This window comes from Echeneis naucrates, chromosome 1 (genome assembly GCF_900963305.1).
Source record: "Echeneis naucrates chromosome 1, fEcheNa1.1, whole genome shotgun sequence".
Lineage (NCBI taxonomy): Eukaryota > Metazoa > Chordata > Actinopteri > Carangiformes > Echeneidae > Echeneis > Echeneis naucrates.
The window spans coordinates 784075-806634 of NC_042511.1; the positions used below are offsets into that span (position 1 = coordinate 784075).

The 22560-nt window shown below is 45.9% G+C and overlaps 1 protein-coding gene across 3 annotated transcripts; it reads right to left on the reverse strand.

Annotated features, from left to right (window-relative positions):
* Positions 1-834: 834 nt before the first annotated feature.
* Positions 835-13038, reverse strand: LOC115053680 (vacuolar protein sorting-associated protein 54-like). 3 transcript variants are annotated; one of them, XM_029518517.1, is made up of 24 exons: positions 12887-13038; positions 10489-10663; positions 9557-9798; positions 8355-8439; positions 8000-8034; positions 7753-7884; positions 7253-7638; positions 6822-6948; positions 6354-6383; positions 5923-6030; positions 5780-5835; positions 5570-5666; positions 5152-5483; positions 4680-4809; positions 4413-4597; positions 4198-4310; positions 4020-4083; positions 3689-3794; positions 3504-3591; positions 3297-3418; positions 3101-3181; positions 2753-2860; positions 2579-2673; positions 835-2210 (listed from the first exon to the last, which is right to left on the reverse strand). In XM_029518517.1, the coding sequence occupies exons 2-24, from the start codon at positions 10634-10636 to the stop codon at positions 2105-2107; spliced, it is 2976 nt and encodes a 991-aa protein (XP_029374377.1). In that variant the 5' UTR covers positions 10637-10663; positions 12887-13038; the 3' UTR covers positions 835-2104. The 3 variants fall into 3 exon arrangements, with proteins under 3 accessions (XP_029374377.1, XP_029374442.1, XP_029374529.1); XM_029518582.1 differs by having other exon boundaries at positions 4413-4594; positions 12887-13037; XM_029518669.1 differs by lacking the exons at positions 6354-6383; positions 12887-13038 and having other exon boundaries at positions 2105-2210; positions 4413-4594; positions 10489-10636.
* Positions 13039-22560: the final 9522 nt, after the last annotated feature.

The window sequence follows — 22560 nt, forward strand, 5'->3', positions numbered from 1 at the left end:
CCAACTCAAGTTTGGGTTTAGTGTTTAGCGTTTTATTTAAGGCTAAAACAGGAAAACGTTCCAGGATCAATAAAATCAAGAAATCAACTCAGAGGTGTGGCGTTCAAGTCCAATTGGAAAAACAGCCGACAGAACACAACAGAACAGTTGGAGGTTGAACGTCTTTGTTCAGCACAGAATTATCGATAAAGTTTGGATCAAACAACGTCAAGAAACTGAAACACAAAAAAATCTCCATCATCTGTTTTATTCACAGCAATGCTGAAGAATTCAAGACAGTTTGAGTTCCCAGACAGACTGTCGGACTCATCTGAACCCAACACAGTCCACACACACACACACACAGACACACACACACACACACAGACACAGACACGCAGACACACACACAGACGCAGACACGCACAGACACACACACACGCACAGACAGACAGACACACAGACACAGACACAGACACGCACAGACACACACAGACAGACAGACAGACAGACACACACACACAGAGACAGACAGACACACACACACACACACAGACACACACACACACACACACAGACACAGACACAGACACGCAGACACACACACAGACGCAGACACGCACAGACACACACACACGCACAGACAGACACAGACACGCAGACACACACAGACAGACAGACACACACACACACACACACGCACACGCACAGACAGACAGACAGACAGACACACAGACACGCAGACAGACAGACAGACAGACAGACAGACAGACACACACACACACACACAGACACACACACACACAGACACAGACACACACAGACACAGTCCACACACACAAACAGAGACACAGAGACACAGACAGACAGACACACACACACAGACACACACAGACACACACAGACACACACACACAGACACACACAGACACACACACACACACACACACACACACACACACAGTGGTATGGTAGGCACACTGTAGTGGAGCTCAGATGTGTCGTCTCTGACTGAAGGCACTTCTGAAGCTTTTGTTCTCAGGTGAGTCTCAGACAGGAAACTGAAGCTGCGACCTCATCAGACCAGACCGGTCCAGAGTCCACCTGGGCCCGCTGTCTCAGAACTACGGAAGCCCAGGAGGGCTCAATTATTTAATTCAGCCTTTAATTTGTCTCTGTCATAACGAGAATCAAAGATCTGGTCTGATCTGGTCTGATCTGGTCTGTGGTGTCGGGGTCACAGCTGTACTGATGTGTTTGGTTGCAGCTTCACTCAGAACCAGAAACTGATTTATTTTGTACCACCAGGTGAAGGGTAGGTGTGTTCAGGGGGGTGGAGCTACCTGAGAACAGGTCTGACTGAGGGGGGTGTCAATGAAATCTTCATGGTGCATTCAGGTGCCCCTCAGACAACTGTGAATGTCGAAAACTGAATCAGGGTTTCACAGATCTGCTTCGGACCTGAACTGGTACCGAACTGGATTTTCTGATGAAACAAAAAGCTCATGCAGATGAAATCAAAGTACAGCAGTGATCAGCTGGTATTCATGCCTCATTATTAAAAACAACCAAACAAAAACATCTTCATCTTCACTTCGTACTTGAGCGGGCCGATTAAAGGGAAAAATTCAACTGTGTGTTGAATTTCCAATTTAGAAGCATTTTACTTTGGTAACGACAGGATGCAGTCTCAAACCTCTCCAGTGACACTGTTCTCTGCTCCGTCAGGGACGCTGCAGGTCCGGGTGGAGGGAAACAGTTCAACCCTGAATCCTCGAAAAACTAACGCTGGAAAACCTTCAGCATTAAAAAAATTCCCATCAGCCCCAAAACACAGCAGCACTACAGGAAATGTCCGCCGCAGCAAAGGCGAGAGAAAAATAAATTAGTGCCACGCCCCCACCAATGATTTACTGAACCCCGTTGATCTGCACAGTGCGATGAGGAGGCTCTGTTTTAAGGTGGAGCTGCTCAGGAAGTCCCAGTGTGTCTCCAGTTTTGTGTTTTGTTTTGATCCCTCTGGGCTTCCTCCACCCTCAGCCGGGCCGCCGTCTGCCCTCGGAGGAGGCGGGGGGTCGGCCGGCCCTCGGTCGCCGAGTAAGTTGGCCAGCGATGGAAGTGCAGATCACCTCTTCTGCTCCCAGATCTCGGCCATGTTGAGGTCGAGTCGCTCCAGACTCTTCAGGGCCTGGACGTTCCCTGTGTAGAAGGCAACGTCCACCACCACCAGCCTGAGGACACACAGACACACATCAACACCAAAGCTGATCTGGTTTCCTCTCTCTCTTCTATCAGCTGATGTTGCATCACAGGTCAAAAGTCAGACACACAACAGAACACAACAGTTGCTTTTCTGGCCGACGCAGCAGGAATTTTTGGGAACTTTGATTTACTCTTATGGAAACCAAACGAAGCCCGATGTGTAGCTGGTGAGCTGCAGATTAACGGGAATGTTAGGAGCTTTCACAAGTATGTAGACACTGACACTAAATTCTCATCCTGCTGACTGTAGCCGAGGAGTTTATTCGATTGGGAAAAGAGTTTAAATTCTGACAATCACAACTTCTTTGTGTGTGTGTGTTTGTGTGTGTTCACATACCCGTGTTGTGGTCCTCCGTCATTAATGACACCGAGTCGGGAAAGCTGCCTCTTCAGGTGCAGTTTAAAACTGGCGTTTATCCTCAGAAACAACATCTGAACAAGAAACAACAGCTCACTCACTGCTGCATCAGGCAGGAAACCAGGAGGATCATGGGAAATTGTTGTGTCTCACCTGAGTCTGCTCTTCAGGTAAAAGCTCTGAAATGGCCTCGTGCATCTTCGTCATCTGTTTACAGACGTTTCTGAAACAGGCCGACGGCATTGGAGCCTTGACTTCATACTGAGGAGACGGCGACATCATCGATGACATCATCAACATCATCACCGCCACAACACACACACGCCCTCAGCTGTCAGTTTACTGTCACCTTTCAGGAGGAACTAAAATGGCCGCTAGGGCCTGTAGTTTCATGATTTATTCCTTTTTAAACGTTAAACGTTGCCATGGAGACGCCACTGATGAATGACAGACCGTCCTGTTTGGTTGGTTTTCCACAAATCAGACAGAATGGGATCTCACCTTTGATAAAACCTTCTCAAACAGACTGTCCATGATGGCCACCAGTTTGGCTGAGATCTCCGCTATGTGATCGTTGTAGTCCTGCACGACAACACACACCGTGTCAGCAACACAACCCACAGCTTCTCACCGTGAGGCTTTAAAAGTCCCAACTAAAGCTGAGGATGTGATGGATTGCGTATTTCCTGTGCGTTACCTTGGTGATGTGGTCGAAGTGTCTGAGGACGCTGAACTGTTTGGGTTGCAGTTTGGTCTCAAAGTGCGATCTGATGATGGGAATGTAGTGAACCACCAGCTGCAGACAGCGGGAGGCTAAAGCTACACACACACAGACACACACAGTCCCATCATTGTGCAGCAGAGGTTGTCGGCTCAGGCCGCGGGCAGATGGAGCTCTACGTACCGAGGTTTTTAGTAGTGATGGTCTTGAGGCCGACGACCTGCAGCGCCCCGGCTCCCAGAACCAGCTGGCAGCTCCGAGAGTTGAAGTGCTGCAGAGACAGAAGAGACGACAAGTCCACAATCAGGACACAGTAACACAACACAAAACTTTGACCGACAAACCACGGCAACGGTGTTGGTCCTGACCTTGAGGAGGTCTGACAGACGGGTCAACATGTCGGTAGCAATCGACGGGATGTCATTGACACACTGACAGTATTCCAGAAAGATCCGGATCAGCAGTAGAACCGTCCTGAGGACACAAGAAGACAAATTTCAATCAAGTCCAGATCAGTGTGTGTGTTCCCAAATTTCCTCACTCAGACCAAAACTGAGCCTCTAAAGCAAAACAGACTACTTCAGGAGTCTAAGACTATTATTCAGGTCGAGGTTCTATATCAACACGGTGAGAGTGTACAGGGAGAGGATATCAACCCTTCAAAATAAAAGACAGAAGCAGCGTCAACATGGCACCTACCCAACGACGGCGTATTTCTGCCCGTTGATGAGCAGAAACTCTGTGGGCTTCCTGTCGTCTGGACCTGCAGGAGGTGAAGTGTTTTATAACTGATCAGGTTATTGATTATTGATGCTGTTTCCTGTCTAACCGCTGCGTCGTGCGATGGATGTTTGAGTCCGTCTGGTTTTTTGGATACCTGGAGTTTTGCGCTCTGGTAGTGTTATCCTGCCATCAGCGATGGAGTTGACCAGATCCTGGAACTCAGCAGGAACCTCCGCCTGCTTCCAGCGCTCGTTATCCAGGAGGAGGCTGCACAAACGACAACAAACTCATGAGGACACACACCACCACCACAGGACAGTGGGGTCACAGTTAAACCTGAAAGACGCTCCTCTCTAAGCTGCCAGCTACCTGAGTTTGGTTTTGCGCTCTTCGTGGAAGCGGTGGACGAAGCGGTTGGCCTGGCTCTGCAGCGCCCCCCTCAGGGAGACGCTGTGCCTGCCGCACAGCTCCTCCGTGTCCCGGGCGAAGCCTTCCACCGCCTGAGAGAGACACACGAACTCGGCCGAGCTGAGGCGCTCCAGGGACCCGTCCTGCTGGACAGCGCCACAATTAGCTACTTTAAAAGACTCACAGAGAACCGACAGCGGTCGGCCATGTTTATTTGTGGCGCCGTACCTTGGCCCGGGCAGTGAGGACTTTGACGCAGCGGTCGTGGCTGACATCAGAGGCCGTGTGCAGCAGCTCCTGCGTGTTGTTGATCACACGGTTCATCTCCAGCTCAGTGGGCATCATGTTTTCACCGCACCTGAACACACACAACAACAACAACTGAAAAGAGCTTCACGGTCTGATTCCATCTGGTGCAACAAAACAGAAAAGCTACATGGCAGTTAAAGATGAAATTCATCGGGGTGTGCTATCCAGTATCTAGTTTTTTAAATAAAAGGTCAATTGTTGTGCATTGTTAGCACCATAAATGTTGTGTTGTTAGAGAGCGGCCCATTTTTGGAGTGAAAATAACATTTTAAAGTTTTCGTTTCAATTGAAATTGTTTGAAAAAGATTTTCTTCAGCTGGTTCTAACTTAGTTTTTGCACACTTAAAGGCTGATTGTAGATAAAGTTGATGAAATGGAGATTGATAAGTACATGAAATTCTGGTCCCTGCTGGTGAAGGTCTCTGTGGATCCAGAGGCCACGTCGCTGCCGGCTCCCTCCGCCCGGCCCTGCTGGATCCTGGATCCCACCGTGGAGCTCTGATCCCGGGCTGCTGCCTGCTGCTGCTGGGCCTCGTTCAGGGCGTCGCTGATGAACAGACCCTCGTGGGTGAGGTACGCCAGCTCGGCCTCACCCTGCAGGACCAATGACGTCTGGGATGCCTCCTGGCCTGAAACAGCTGAACCCGACTCCTCCAGGAGCCGGTTCTTCTGATTCGAGTCCAGAACCTCCAGAACCACGTTCCTGATCACGCTCAAAGTGGCCTGACACAGACAGAAGGAAACAGGAAGTGATCAGTCACATGACGCCGGCCCCAGGAGGTCTGAAGGATCAGGTCTTTGAGACTCACCTTGATCCTCTGCAGGAAGAAAAGGAAACTCTCAAAAACGTTTTTCAGCACCTCAAACCACTGAGGGAACGTCATGATGCGCATCTGGTCAGCTAGCCTGGACACACACACAATACATGAACTCCTGATTAAAAGAAGTAGTTTATATTTCAGGGATTACATTATATTTTTATCAACACTTAGAATTTAAATTTTAACTTTTCAACTTACTTAGTAACGACTTCAGTGTCAATTTCTTCTATGTGCAAAACACACTCTGCTACACTCTGAAAACACAATCAGGACACATTAAGATTTATCATTGTGATCACAGATCAATATCTGACTCTTATTGTGATCGCAGTCGGCCTTACCTGAGTGACGATGGCTTTGGCAGCCAAGATCATCTCATCGCTGTAAATATCCAGAAAGTCCAGCTTCCTCTGCCTCAGCAGGCCGAACACCAGAGACTCCAGACGCTCCTGAAGACAAACACAAACGCACCATTGGTCATCAAAGAATCCAGAATCCCTGAGCTGATTTGAAATCAGAGTGATTTCACCGGCACGAGCAGCAGATTAACAATAGATCAATGAATCAGCAGCAAACACTCATTATAGAGCTCAATAATCTACCGGCTCGATATCACATCAATTAACTCCAAACACATCAAAACAAACACTCCCCAGATTATTTCCAGACAACAGCCGATTCACATCCTGATCACCAAATCTGATTTCATTCATTTCATGATAATGAAATCCTTGTGTGTGTGTGTGTGTGTGTGTGTGTGTGTGTGTCCAACCTTTTGTGAGGCAGTGTTTGGTTTGCGGTCCTGTGATGAACACAGCATCCATTAGTCACATCAGTGAGCACAGCTGACCAACACAAATTTTGTTTGTTTGCTTTTGAACGTTCAGTTCTGTTCTGCCTGTCAGAAACAATCTTCATGTTTGGAGTGAAGGGAACCTGCTAACCGCGGAGCAGATTCAGTCTAAAGAGGGGACATGCCACAGGGGGCTGCAGGGGGTGTCGGTTCAGGAACAGGCCTAAGAATTAAAATCAGTTCTTCATGTTGGTGTGACTCTATACGGTGAAACTCATAAGAAGCACTCTTTAAACAGTTAATTTTCTACATTCTCATCTGACATCTGCTCTGTCAGCTGCTGTTTGTTTAGTTGTCTTTTTTTTGCTGTTAAACAGACAGAGGATGAATGAATCGTGTCAGGCTGTTTCATTCACACATTAGCTGATTTGAGGAGTCTGTTCAGACCTTCTCCAGGACCTGTGGCTCGTCCTTCAGGCTGCGGTTCAGGTCACTGCGGGCGTACATGCTGAAGTCCTCCACCATCATCTTGTCAATCAGCTTCTCCAGTTCACACAGCTGGGAGCCCAGATGTCTGAGGGACGGACAGACAGGCGGACAGTCAGGGGACACACTTCCTGTTCAGACTTTAAAGGTCACATTAAATGACAACATTCACACCGTTCCATCTAAATCAGGATGAGGCTTTGTAATGTTCTCCTCCACGTTAACATATAAACAGGATAAAATAAAACAACAAAGAAATTCAAATTGGTAGTTCGTTTTTAACTCAAATAGCTTTTCTCTTTAACTTCCACCACCAACGCTCCTTTTGGGCTCCCATAGCTCAGAGCTGTCCGAGCTTCTTGTGAGTTACTACGTGTCGCCCGCTGTCTCACCTGAAGCTGTGGATTCCCTGCAGCTCCTGCTGCAGCACCTCCTTGGTGGTGGCGATGAGCTCCAGCGCCCCAACAAACTCGGAGGTGGAGAGCAACAGCTGGACGGTGGGCTGCGTCTGGTGCACAGCCGCCATCAGCTTCAGCTTGTTGTGCAGCTTCACGCAGTTGTTCCGTGCCAGAGCAGTGCGCAGGGCCCGCAGGGGCCCCTGGCACATGACGCGGTCCATGGCAGCGGTCCGGCCCCGCAGGATGGCGACAGCCCGCTGCGTCTCCTGCAGCTGGTCCTGCAGCTCGTGCTGTGACGACATGGCGTGAAAAAATGCCTCAGAGCGCAGAGAGATCTGGCGGGCAATGCTGACCTCCACCACATCCAGGTAGTGACTCAACTGGAGCAAAAAGAAAAATCAACAGCATCATCACATGAGCAAGATGAGCAAAGATGCTCATAACTCATCTCTTCCTCTACTTTTGGTTCTGAATGTACAGACTCTCGAACTCACCTTCTCCTGCAGCAGTTTGGACGAGGCCACATCTCGGCTGCTCTTCCCTCCAGCGCTGTTGAAGTGGGACCAGGGCAGGACGGTGTTGAAGGTGGCCGGATCCTCCAGAGCAAAGTTGGGTTTCATGAAGATCTGATGAGACGGTCAACACGAGCCAGTGTGTCAAAACTTAAATATCTAATCTGTTTTCATGAACATGTCTGTGTTTAGTTCATGAAGAACCAGAACAGTAAAGTGGACCCGTTACCTTTGGGACTTGTTCCAGCTCTGCTCTGGATTTCTCTGGAGAAAAAAGAAAGAGCTCTGGATCAGTCACATGTTTTACTCTTCAGCCTGAACTCCAAAGACTGAGAGCGATCAGGTAAAAACAAAACCTTCATTTTTGATTTGTCATAAATCAGTTAAATGTGTTAAAGTTGAACACTTTTTACATTTTACGTTGGTAAAAACCTAAATGTACGTCCTGTGTAATGGCAGCTTGGATGTCTTTGTCTTTGACCACAAACTAAACCATTTCATATTGTCACTTCCTGTCATTTGTTTATTTGTTTATTATTGTCCTCTCTGGAGTTGGAAAGAAACACTGATGTGGAAAGCGATACCGTGGTTGGAGGTGATACTGGAGACGGCGTCCACATCGTCTTTGTTGGGACAGATCATCTTACAGCGCTCGTGGATTCTTTCCCTCTGAAAAATGAGCAAGAGGTTAAAAAAAAAAAAAAAAAAAGAGATGGAGGACCGTTACTACGGTAACAGCCCTGCGATGCATTGTGTCATCATTACACTGCAGGAAGTTGGGGTCTCTTTATTATTAATAGTTGTAGTCATCTTATGATGTCATCAGTATTGTTAGTGTGTCCAATCAGCAACTGCCACTTCTCTAAAATTTCAGCTTATAATTTTCTGATGTTCATTTTCTCTGATTCACTGATTAAGAAAAAAGGCCTGAGAGACGCTTCCTCTGAGTCACATGACAACATGAAGTAAGTCGCTCTGATGGGACGTGATCACATGAGCAACGTTTCTGAAAAGCTGAAGCTGCTCAGGAGCAGGAAGAGGAAGGATGTTGTACCTCAACCTGGAAGTGAAATCTCCCTGGAGGATCTGAAATGTTGTTATAAAACACTTTACAGCAAGATTCAGTTGGAAAATTCTCTTTCTGGATAAATAAAATAAAAGAGACGACCCATCCTAAAGTCCTCACTGGCGACGCTCTGCTGTGTTTCAGGTTGTCACTGATATCTCAAGTGTCGACACGGCGCTGAGAGCTCGACATATTCAGTGATTTTAATCGGGTAATAAAACAGAAAACAGATGACTCAGAGGTGGAGCTTCCTTCGTCAGGAAACCCCTGAAAAACCAAACCGTTCAATATAAATCATATAGTAAAGAGTCTCTGAGGTAAATTATCACCATTTCCTGTCTAACTTCAGAATTAACAGGTTTTACCAAAAACTAAGTAGCAGCGTCCTCAAATGTTCAGAAAATGTTTCCCATCTACGTGTGTCAGGATTCATTCATGGAGTCCTTAAATGCAGCTAATTTAACACATTATGGCTTCTCCCCAGGTTTACTGCTGACTGACTGACAGAAAAAGATGATTGAAGACATCAGGAAATAAAACAGAATCTGAAATTGATGCTGCACTGATCTGATAAACCAGAACTATGAGGAGCTGAACCTGCTCCTCCAGGATTCCTGACACACCTACAAGTGACCTGACGGGTATCAAACCTTCTGCCTCTGAGGCCCCGCCCTCGCTGTGTGAGTCTGAGCAGCTCTGAATGACTAAGCGAAGTGTTACCTGAGCCATCTCCTGAAGGTATGGCCCGAAATCTTCCCTGCTGATGTTGGGGAGATAGAAGGACGGCATCACCTCCGTCTCCGCAAAGTCCAGACCCCAGGTTTTGGTAAAGAAGTCGGACTCCCGCTTGGCAAGGCGGGGGTCGTTTAGCGCAGCAGGTAGGTTGACCTTTGAGCTGTACACCGTCCACCTGTCATGCTCCGCCACCACGGACGGGCCGTCGCACAGGCCCCGCCCCTCACCTGCAGGACAGAGTTGAAAACTGTCAGGTGTTTTCACAGTTTTAGTCTCTTTTCCAGCAAGTCCCTGTAGCTCCAGAATTCTGTCAGCCAACTTGGTTTTTGGGTTTTGTCTTTGTTTATTTTGGGTGGAGGGGGCGGCGGTTTATGCCTAAAGGTCAGACCAATCCTAATCTTACCTAACTTTATTCACGTCGACACTAACAGATTATGAAACATTGTCCCCAGACTGTGCATCGGTCTGCCTGCTGAGGTTAGAACAGCAACTTCAATAAGATCTGTAAAAAACTGTCTGTAAAAGGATTCATAACTGCTGTTGTTTTATTTCAACAACATCTGAAAATCTGTTATTCTGTTACTTATTTCTGTTTTGATTGCTTTTCTTGCTTACTGTTTTCACGTATAAACTGTTAGGAAAAGTGCTTCATAAACAAAGTTTATTATTATTGACACTGAACCTGATGAACTTTCAAAGTGTCTGGTTTCATGAGGATTCATTGGTTTCCTCAACTTCGTATCACGGTAAACTGAACGAGACAAGTCCTCATATCAGACTCTGAGATCATTTAATTCTGTTTCCTGACATTTTATAGACTTAAAGATTAACTGAAGAAAGTGATCTGAGGATTAACTCTTTCACTACCAGCTCTAACACTGTCAACACAAGCTGACGCGGTGAGCAGTATTTCCCACCGGTGGGCTCCTTGGGGCAGACGTCGGGCAGGGAGCGGACAGGCGGGCGGGACCGAGGGGACGAGGAATCCCGCTCCTTGCGATAGATCCCATCTCGGCCTCCACCACCGGGACGAGGCACTGGGGAGGACCTGTGGCTGGAGGCCATGGCATTGGGACTCGCCTCCTTGGATAGCTGGAAACAGACAGACAGACAGAGTGGGTGTTAGACGCAAAGCAAAGTATTACAGGATAAGTCTGTTGACAGATTTCAGGTTGTTTGTGCCGTAAATCATTCGAAACATTAACAATATATATATATATATATATATATATTTTTTTTTTTTTTTTTTTGCCAACAAATAAAAAGAGAAGTCGAGCACCTCCAAAATGACTGATGATGAATCCGATTCCTCAGAACTCTATTGTTTCCAACATCAAATCAGCGAGCCAACACATCGCTGTGTCATCTGGCCCAAACGCTCCCACTCACAACTCCACCGCTGAAAATAGTCCGTGACAAACTGCCTCTTTGTTTGATCAACACAGCTGCAGAGTCAAACCATATCTGCAGGTCGTTACTGTCGATTCTCTGACAAGGCGCTTTCAGTTTCAGAGCCACAGGAAGTGACACCTGGAGCTGCTAAAGGTCAAAGTAAACTGTTGGCACCGACAGGGTCAAAGTTCAACCACAGCTTACAATTTTCAGATTTTCTCCGACACTGAGAGAGACAGAAAAGCCATGGAAAAAGAAATGACCATCAGGAGGCGATTCCACTGGTTTATAAAAAAAAAAATCTGATTATATAGAAGTCTATGGGAAAACTGCCCTACAGCTCAGTGGATTTATTAGCTTAGTTAACATTTGGTTAAGAAAAATCTCTCAGGGTTCACATTCTCCAAAAATAAAAATTAAAAAATAGAGAGGCTCATACGGCTGTCTGCTACTATTCCACTTTGTTTAACAGAGAACCCATCAGCTCACAGAGAGAAAAATAACTACAAAGGTTATCAGGCAAATATTTCATACTTGGGTTCAGACCGCAGGAAATTGCGACCAGGACTTTTAGAGAAAATACTCAAACTAATAGATGTGGCCGCAGCTCGAAGCAGGGATATGTTACTCAATCTGACTGCTCAGACTGTGGAGGTGTAAGACCCCCTGCTGTTAATCCCATCACAGAGATGAGAGGATTAAAGTGAATGTCTGCAGCCTCACTGTCACCACCAACGTTTTCATTGAGCTAAAAAAGAAACATCATTTCTACGGAAAGTACAAAAGTTCACATCCAGCCTTGCTGCCTTTTCTACTCCGTCTCCTGTGAGTGAAGTAAAAATAGAAAATAATTGGCCCAATTATATTTTTGGGAAGACGTGCTGCTGTGCAGACTTATTCCCGCACATTTTCACAAATGAATTCTGAAAACCTTCTCAGAATATTTGAACTCCATTCAGATAGGCATGTGTTTTCCTGTTTCGCTCAACACACCCTCAGATAAATTATGTGTCACTCAATACAAACGTCTGTTGACTTCACCTGACTCACCTGACCTGACCCAGGAACAGCTCTCCATGAAAGAAATGTGTCCAGAGTGTGATGTTTTTGTGTTGTTCAGCTTGTGCTGAGGTTAATAACATGACAGAAAGAGACTCACAACAAATACCTTTAGCTAATACAGCATTAATAACGTTGTCTACAGAAGGAAACTGACAATAAGGACTTTTTGGACCGTCTTTTTTCTGAATCCAGCAGAGTCCCAGTCTGTTTCCACAGACTGAACTCCAGTTTCATCTTTAAACTAACTACAGTCTCCTTTTTTCTGTCAGGTGGAATCAAATCCTGAGCTTCGGTCCTGACTCAGTTCTGCTGAGATCACAAACTTCCGAGGAGCCAAAAAGTTGCTCTAACCCACAAATCTGACATGTAATTTTCCAAAGCAGCTGTCTCAGTAGATTAACATCAGACTATCGGGGTTTTAACATTTCTTTCAGGCTTATTTTTGCAGGATTTTACCTGAAATGTCCGATCACTGCTGCTGCTCCATCGACAGGCAGCTGTGACAGCGGCTACCCCGCTAGCGTTAGCCTTAGCTTTAGCTTTAGCTTTAGCTCCGGTGCATTCGTTAGCTGTAGTTGTTTATCACAAATCCACAGAGCTGACAACAAGCACACTACCGGGCAGCTACACAACACACACAGAGACATGTTCGGTTCCGGTAACCGGACGGCCGGAGTGTGAAATAACGGCGGCCTGAGCGGGAAGGCTAATGCTAAAGCTAACGTCGCCCAGCCGGGTTACACGTAGACATGCTAATGTTAGCAGGTTAGCCGCACAGCTAGCTGACAGGGAGGAGGGAGGGAGGAAAGGGGAGGTGAGGGGTGGGCCGGTGACCGTGTCCCGGTCGGTCCCGGTCCGTACCTGTCGTGTGAAACGCTGCAGCCGGTGGTTCTGGTCTTCACCATCACAGACGGACCGGAGGAGCCGGCGGAGCAGCAGCAGCGGCGGCAGACACCACCGGCGGACCGGCCATCATTCACTCCGGGGGGGAGGTGGGGAGGAGCCGGGTTGTCTGCCCGGTACCGAGCTCCCTGCTGCCCCCTGCTGCCCAGACCGGTCAGCGTTACCCCCGGTCCACCTGTGTGATGACATCCGGTCCAGAACCTGCAAGTCCACTTCCGGACTCTGAGTAGATTTAAACACACTTCCGGCCGCAACGGCGTTTTTATCAAACGGTCAGACTACGGTGTCATTTTTTATTTGTTCATTTAATATAAATAAAAAATAAATAAAAACAACGGTTGCTATGCGACAGACAAACAAACTGCACATCATCACTTTTGTTGTTGTTTCCTTTTTTAGTTATTTTGTTTTTTAATGTTGTTCACTGACGACATTCACAACAAGTTTGTTTTTATTTTTTCTCACTTGTCAGTTTACCCCCGTTTACCTGTTTACCTGTCTACACCTGTAAACACCTGCTGGCCAATCAGATCACTGCCTGTTTTTAGAAATGAGACTAAAGCACCTGAAGTTCTGAGTCATCTCCAAACCGCGGCGCTGTGTTCTGGACTTTGGTGTAATCCTGATCCAACACATGTGGTGTCTGGATCTGGACTCACCCCACAGATGACTAGATTCAGAACCAAGTCCACACCTTCATCTGGTTTTTGTTCCTCAGACCTGGACTTGGTCTGCACCAGCTTTAGGTCAAAGTTGCATCCACATGCAGGCCCAGATTAGCTCATCTCTCATCTGGAACATGAAAACATTCTGTGAAATTGTGTCTCAACACACCAGTGTGGAAACAACAAACGACAAACCTGCATGACTGGACAAACAGACGTCAACACAACTAACAACTAAAAACACGGTGTTGTTTTGTTGTGGCAGACAGAGGTGGACCAAAAGAGGAATCAAATCAAATCAAATCAAATCAGATTTATTTGTATATCGCCAAATCATAACACAGTTACATCAAGGCACTTTACATACAGAGCAGGTCTAGACCAAACTCTTTATAAATTTATTTAAAGAGACCCAACAGATCCCCCGATGAGCAGGAAAAACTTCCTTTAAGAGGCAGAAACCTCGAGCAGAACCAGGCTGAGGGGGGGGGCGGCCATCTGAGATGGGGACCGGAGACTTCAGATGGGGAAGTCTCTGTGACAAAATCCCACATTACGCAACAGTCTCAAATCTTATGAATTTCTTTATTTTTCCAAGTTATGAACTTCTTGAAATACTTCACGAATTAATACGTTGGATCGTACAAGCCAATAAATATTTAAAATGAGGTTAATCATAAATTAATGGTCAAACGTCTCAAAGCAGAAGCTTGAGGTTATAATTGAGGACATTCATGTAAGAAAAAAAAATAACTGCGTGGGAAACTAGACAATATGTGAATAACAGCTGAAAATAAGTCTGAGTGTGGCCAAAGTGGCCGAGGTTGTCTCCGCTCAGAGACGATTTCAAGTCAGAGGTGAAACAGAAGGGAGCTGAGAGGAAACTACTGATGAAGAAGACCGGCGGAGCTGAAAGTGTAACTAGGTGGATGAGGAAGGGCGAGGAGGAGGTGCAGATTTCTAACCTAACCCGAGGTTGAGGTGCCAACCTGGAAAACAACGAACAGGGTCTCTAACTTTTTCAACTGTGGTGAAAAACGTACCCACAACATCCCCCACCCTCCCAGAACAGCCCCCGGTGGACACATCATCCTCCATCAGTCCTCATCCCCAGCTGGATGAGATTACTTACATTAGAGGTTTAGCTCCTCACCGTAGGTCTTACAGTTCAGAGAAAGATCAAGAACAAAATGTAAAACTTTGTTTTCAAGAATACCATTTCGCCTTCATTTTTTTCTGAAGAAAGATTTGTGAATCCGGCCCCTGCTGTTCGCACCAGTATGGGTCATGGTGACCTGGTGACCTCACGGTGACAGCACCCCTGGGCCCTGTCACTGCCCTACAGTTTCCAAAGAGGCAGACACACACCTTTAAACGTCCAGCTTATTCAGACTGCTGAAAACTACGAACTTTCCCAACTGCAGACCAGCTGAAGAGCTCCGAACTCTGAGTCTGGACCAACATGGAGGATGACGGAGGTTTCACCATCGGCGGTCTCTTCACGTTGTATTTACACAAAGTCAGCTGTTTGTTTCACTGTCCAGGTTGATGATGCAGAGTGAGGAGCAGACGGAGATTCTCACCTTTTTCAGACCTTCTCATGTCAGTTTGGGGGCTCAGACTTTGTTTTGGGGAATGCACAGAGACAGAAGCACAGGGAGGTGAGTGTGACTGCTCATTCTCAGTCCGTAAAAACAGGAAGATTTGCTGTCTGTGGAGGATCAGCCAGTCACTCACCAAACGGAAGTCTTCGTCTTATCTTCAGACTCAGAGGCCTGCAGGTCCAACACCACAGAAAGTAATGATGCAACACTTTTTTTTATTATAATAGAGTCTAAACGTTTTAGCTGCCTCTTTTTCAACAGATGCATTAAAGTTTTTGTTGAATTAAAAAATCTACAGATTTTCTGAATAGAATTCAGGTAACTTGAGGTTTCATGACATCAGGATGCATTCTTCCTCATTATTTCTTTGGTGTTTGGCCAAATCAGGTGTCGGAGGGTTTGGCCAAAGTTCCAGTCTTCTCTATAAAAACATCACTCCCTTCTGACTTCAACAAGAGCAGATCCAAGTCAGCAGCATCTGAAAGACGACTTTCTCCAACAAAGCAGGTAAAAGATTTTCACCTGGCTGATTTACAATAAATCACAACTTTAATATAACATGAATTTCACACAACATAGCTGTTGTAATAACTGGTTGTAATTTCAACTGATTCATATTTCAATTCAGAGGTACATTCATTCATAATTCTTTTAAATGATGTCGGTGTGGTTTCAGTTGAACTTAAACTCAGGTTTGAGTTAAAGACAGCAGAAGCCAACACTGTTTTACTCCATACATCAGATTTACTCTCTGGATTTACACAAATGTGTTTTTTCCTGTTTAGATCCCAGATTCTGCTGCCAGCAGCAGAGAAGGTGAGCTTTGACAACTTTGCTCACTTTTTGTTTGCCTTTTTTAGATGCTGCCCAATTTGAACAAAATCAGTAAAGGACTTGACTGATTTCTTCCACATTTACTGTCAGTAGCCACAAAAGTAAAGTAAAGTAGAGACAAAGGACAACATCTACTGAAAGCAAAGGGATCAGGTAGAGAGGTGAGCTGAAGGATGTCAGGGTGTTAGAGGAGCTTCTCTCAGAAGATCAGTGGTGGAGTAACAGACTCTTTCCACGATGAAGAACCGAGGACTGACCTTCAGTTGGACCTGTCCTCAGAACTTCTGTCACAGATAACAGAGCTGTTTCAGGGACGGCTCCTTTAGGCTCCAACATGTTGGACATTATTTCCATTTGACCTTTTTCTGATCCTCCTGCTGTGAACTCTCAGATGGCTGCTCTCTCCTGGATGGTGGTGTCACTGGCTGTGTTCCTGTCCACCGGGAAGACTTCAGCTGTGGACCAGAATCAACTTGCACCAATAATACAACAACTCATAAACAGGTGAGTTAATTTAATGATCAAAGATAAAAATCTGTCCATCAGTCATATGAGCCAACATCCTGAAGTCTCTGTTTCCTTTGGCAGATACAAACCGAGCTACATTGACCAAGAAACTAGAGAAACGTAAGTCAGTAAAGAATTATTTTCTACATGGTTATATTCTGTTTATTTCACCCTCTACTGGACCGGAGTAACCGATTTTGTTCCTTAAGAAGCACATACTTGTTGTGAATGACGATGAATTTCCTTAAACCTTAAATTATGTAAACTTACAAAATAAAAGTTCCAGAAAAGAGAACAGAGCAAAAGGGAACACAGAACTGATAAGACTATTGTTAAAACCCACAAAAGCTCCAGAGACCAGCAGAATATTTTACCACATATGCACTTAAGAATTTTTGGCGTTCTGCTTCTTAATTCACAACATTGAGGCGAAATCACAGCTCATGTTACAGTTCTTCCATTTGATTCCCAAAAACACACAAAGTGCCTGATGTCCATTTTAGCTCATCACTGACTGTTCACATTTCTACATCACATTCACACACAGTTTCAAATGTCACGTTTGACATTCTGCGCTTGCTTCCTTTAACAGGGTATCTCCCATGTACTGTATGGCTGTAAGCATCCCACTCAATCCTGCCACTGGATCATATGATTTGAATTTAGTCCCGGACACTGGTGATGCAGTGAAGACCACGATCCAGAATTGTGGAGTGTACAGTAGCAGAAACGTGGTGGCAGCCACAGTGCTGCATTGGCCAAATGTTGTGAGTCAGTGTCCCAATCAAGTTGTACCAACAACATGGAGCCGTCGTCTCAGAGGTTGCCCTCGGGGTGTTAGAACATGGGCTGATGTTTCTACTCAATGTCCTGATGCCATCAATCACGGTAAAGCTGAGCATGCAGAGTATCGAGTTCTTCAGGGGTTCAACACTTTAGTTACCAATCGGAGAAATAATGATTTACTGCTTTTCTATGTTCTTTCCTCTCCGTGTTCCCAAACCTGCACAAATCTAGAGAGTCAGTGGAGCATTCTTAGCAGCATACAGCAGATTAATCAGTGGGACAATCGTGCTCTAGTGTTTACTAACGTATTTAAACCTCGTGGTGATGAGGAGGCATCTGAGAATGAAAGACGTGCAGCCCTGGAGCAGCTTGGAGGCAGAGTCGGTTTAGTGAACATTTACAGATGCTGGGGGTTTAATGGGATACGGTGTACAAGTTGTTCTACAGACAATCAAGTTACAAATGACTGTTATAAAGACAACCAGAGAGGGGGTGGGGCTCAGATAGGGGGTGGAGCTCAGATAGGGGGTGGAGCACAGAGGGGGGGTGGAGCTCAGATAGGGGGTGGAGCACAGATAGGGGGTGGGGCTCAGGTAGGGGTTGGAGCACAGAGGGGGGGTGGAGCTCAGATAGGGGGTGGAGCACAGAGAGGGGGTGGGGCTCAGAGAGAGGGAGGAACTCAGATATGGGGTGGAGCTCAGAGAGGGGGTAGAGGTCAGAGGGGGGGTAGAGGTCAGAGGGGGGTTGGGGCTCAGATATGGGGTGGAGCTCAGAGAGGGGGTGGAACTCAGAGAGAGGGTAGAGGTCAGAGGGGGGTTGGAGCTCAGAGGGGGGGTAGAGGTCAGAGGGGGGGTAGAGGTCAGAGGCAGGGTAGAGGTCAGAGAGGGGGTACAGGTAAGAGGGGGGGTAGAGGTAAGAGGCGGGGGTAGAGGTCAGAGGGGGGGGTAGAGGTCAGAGGGGGGGTAGAGGTCAGAGGGGGGGTGGAGGTCAGAGGCAGGGTAGAGGTCAGAGGGGGGGTACAGGTAAGAGGGGGGGTACAGGTAAGAGGGGGGGTAGAGGTAAGAGAGGGGGTACAGGTAAGAGGGGGGGTAGAGGTAAGAGGCGGGGGTAGAGGTAAGAGGCGGGGGTAGAGGTCAGAGGGGGGGTAGAGGTCAGAGAGGGGGTACAGGTAAGAGGGGGGGTAGAGGTAAGAGGCGGGGGTAGAGGTAAGAGGCGGGGGTAGAGGTAAGAGGCAGGGTAGAGGTCAGAGGGGGGGTGGAGGTCAGAGGCAGGGTAGAGGTCAGAGGGGGGGTAGATGGGGCAGGTGGGGGTTCTGTAGGATGGTTTTCAAACTCTTTCAGCTTCTTTGATATTTCACTGAAACAAACAGATTGTATGTAAATGAACACGAGTGTTCACAGATTCAGTATCTACTGTAAAGTTTAACAAAGTCTGCTCTTTCAAAATAAAGCTCAGCTCAGCATCCACTCTCAGGTGTCTTTGTGTTTCCTCCCTGTTGGAGCCATGATAACAAACACGTCACAGGTTTGATCCGAGTCTTTTAGTTTCCACTCAGACAGCTAAATGTGAGGCACCTCCTTCCTAATCTGTGATGGCTTTAATGGATACTGTCGATAAAGATCCAGGTCCTGCTGAGGAGTCCTCTGGTTTGACAGGCTTCAGTGCAGTAGGACGCCTCCGTGTCTGAAAGCAGAGGGATCAGGTGGAGGTGAGCTGAAGGTCACAGTCTTTCTGAGAGAAACGCTGCTCCAGTACATTTGTTCAGTCTGTGATTTGCATGAAAACTAATGTTTTTTTAATTCCAGGAACATCCAGGAACCAAAAGGACTTCCCTTGGAGGTGATTCTTGTGGGTCAGTGTCTGTCTGCAGTTCTGCAGATGATTCATAAAGATCAACAAAAATTTGTTAGAATAAAACAAAGGCCACATCACAGAAATTTATATCTTCTTCTGAATCTGTTTGACTAAATTTAAGTCTCCACTTCTTTGTAAAATCAGCTCAGAGGAGATCTTTGTTAAACTTGACTTCAGCCTAGGTTTATCTAAACGGGAAATACGTTTAATTTAACTGCTCTTGCTCCATTTTGGAGGGTTTAGTCTCTCAGGTGTGTCCATGATTCTGTCCTCCATAAGAAATGAAGTCACTTCTTCCTGACTGTGTTCTCTGCAGCATCATCAAACTCTGAGGAAGAACTGACTGAATCGTTTCTTCTTGTGTTCAGCTCATCCAGACAGAAAAGATGAAGGTGAGTTATTTATTCATATTCAGTCTCCCTCAGTGGACAGAGGACAGTTGGTCCTGACAGGGAGCCCGTCATCTTTATTTCCTGTCAGTGGTTTGTTTTGTTTTTTTGACATAAAAACATTTCTGTGAAATTGTGTTTCAACACACTGACACACAAGTGTGAAACAGCTTCAGACCTGCTCAGTCACCATGACTGGACAAACACTCGACAACACAACTAACAACAGTGTTGTTTCCAAAGAGGCAGACACACACCTTTAAACGTCCAGCTTATTCAGACTGCTGAAAACTACGAACTTTCCCAACTGCAGACCAGCTGAAGAGCTCCGAACTCTGAGTCTGGACCAACATGGAGGATGACGGAGGTTTCACCATCGGCGGTCTCTTCACGTTGTATTTACACAAAGTCAGCTGTTTGTTTCACTGTCCAGGTTGATGATGCAGAGTGAGGAGCAGACGGAGATTCTCACCTTTTTCAGACCTTCTCATGTCAGTTTGGGGGCTCAGACTTTGTTTTGGGGAATGCACAGAGACAGAAGCACAGGGAGGTGAGTGTGACTGCTCATTCTCAGTCCGTAAAAACAGGAAGATTTGCTGTCAGTGGAGGATCAGCCAGTCACTCACCAAACGGAAGTCTTCGTCTTATCTTCAGACTCAGAGGCCTGCAGGTCCAACACCACAGAAAGTAATGATGCAACACTTTTTTTTATTATAATAGAGTCTAAACGTTTTAGCTGCCTCTTTTTCGACAGATGCATTAAAGGTTTTGTTGAATTAAAAAATCTACAGATTTCTGAATAGAATTAAGGTAACTTGAGGTTTCGTGACATCAGCAGGCTGCAGTCTGTTTTAGATCTGACTGTAAAATCAGCAGGATGTCTGCTTCACATTCTTCCTCATTATTTCTTTGGTGTTTGGCCAAATCAGGTGTCGGAGGGTTTGGCCAAAGTTCCAGTCTTCTCTATAAAAACATCACTCCCTTCTGACTTCAACAAGAGCAGATCCAAGTCAGCAGCATCTGAAAGACGACTTTCTCCAACAAAGCAGGTAAAAGATTTTCACCTGGCTGATTTACAATAAATGTCCATGATTCTGTCCTCTATAAGAAATGAAGTCACTTCTTCCTGACTGTGTTCTCTGCAGCATCATCAAACTCTGAGGAAGAACTGACTGAATCGTTTCTTCTTGTGTTCAGCTCATCCAGACAGAAAAGATGAAGGTGAGTTATTTATTCACTGGCCTTCTTGAAACCTTCATGTGATGGAGTTCAGTGGACGTCTGCAGCAGACTCACCAACTCCAGGCTTTTATTCTGAAGGGTTGGGATCCATTAGAGACATATTTGTGGTTTAAAGAACTAAAAACCATCTCAGTGTAGTTTTAAATTTCAGATTTCTGTTTGGAGGTCCAGGAACAACAGCCCAGTTAGCCAATTAGAAAAGAGCATCAGATCCTTTCTTCTGATTGGCTGAGTGTTTTCTGAGTGATCCAATAAAAATATAATAAATGTAGGGGGTGGATTAAAAACACTGCTTCATTGTGACATCACAAAGTCCCAGAAGTCCTGACGGCTGTTTTCAGGTTCAGACTGTGACTGTGAGACTTTGACTCTAAATCCGGCCTGGTTTCGTTTGGACTTTTACGTTCGCATCTTTGTGTTGGAACCTGAACTGTCTGCAGGTTTTCGCTCTGTGCTGGATGACGGTGGTGCTGACCTCCATCCTGTCTCCTGAAGTCACGGCTGTGAATAAGAAAGAACAGGCTGAGATTAGGAGAAAGAAGATTGGGAATGAAAACAAGCTGGCAGAAATTGTCCAGTTCATGATGAACAGGTAAATAACTCAGTTTGGTAACCAAACAAAAAGAAAACACACTTCTTATTGATAGTTGATTATCGGCTGCAGTGATGAACCTCGTGGTTGGTTCTGAACGTCTGGTTATCTTTTTACAACACTGAAGGCATTTTCATTCATTCATCTGTTTCCTTTGGCAGGTACCACATTACGAAGCAGGTCAGCTTGGCTGTAAACATCCTAGACTTGGAAAAATTTGAGGGTGTGTTTGCAAAAGAAAGGAAGGTCAACAATGCACTCACTCAGAATTTAGTGTATAGTGATGATAACATGGTTGTTGCCAGGCCTGACTTTAAGGTAAAGGATCAGAAGAACAAAAAGGACACTGCTCATGCTGAGCGACGGGTTTTGCAGAACATGCAAAGCTTAACAAACAATGCTAAAAACCATTTTCTGCTCTTCTACTCTTTCTATTCCCCGTGTGCTGCAAGATGCATGAGTGTGGATCATTATGCCCGCATTGTACCATTAATTGAGCACTACTTCCCCAAGTGGAAGCACTTTGCTTTTGTGTTTTCCCAACCGTACGACAAGGACGGCAACGGCACACCCATTGAACACCCCAAGGTAAAAGAAGCCATTGAAGCGGTGAACAAAGCAGCTGATCATAATAGTGGTTCCAAAGTTTTCCGTTGTTATAAACCAAAAAATGGCAAATTTAAATGCATCAAATGCGTCAAAAACTACAGCTGGTTTGATGAGTGTCTCCATAGCAACAACTAAAGGTCATCACTGAATCTGCGCTTTCTGTCCATTCACTGGATGGTTGTCATCGTCCTGTCTTTTCTCTGGAGCTTCACTTGGTCCTGTTTCAGAGCAGCCACTTCAGCGTCAGGAGTTCAGTTGGAGTTTGTTGTTCTCTGTGTGTGTAAATGTTCCTGAAGCTGACGGCCTGTTCAGCCTAATTAAAGCTTGATTCATCATCTGGTCTGTTGTGGTGATTTTCAGTGTTCAACTGCTGCCTGTTTTAAGCTTTTTTCTTTTCTAGTTAGGGTTAAATTTGACCTTTCACCTCAGCTGTTTTGGACTGAAGGGTGTAGTTCAGGGACCACCTGCCCACGTTGTCCTCAGAGGGCCAGTAGTAATTATAAGACTGTACAAATGTAACTGCTCATTCACATATTGTTGAATAACTAATA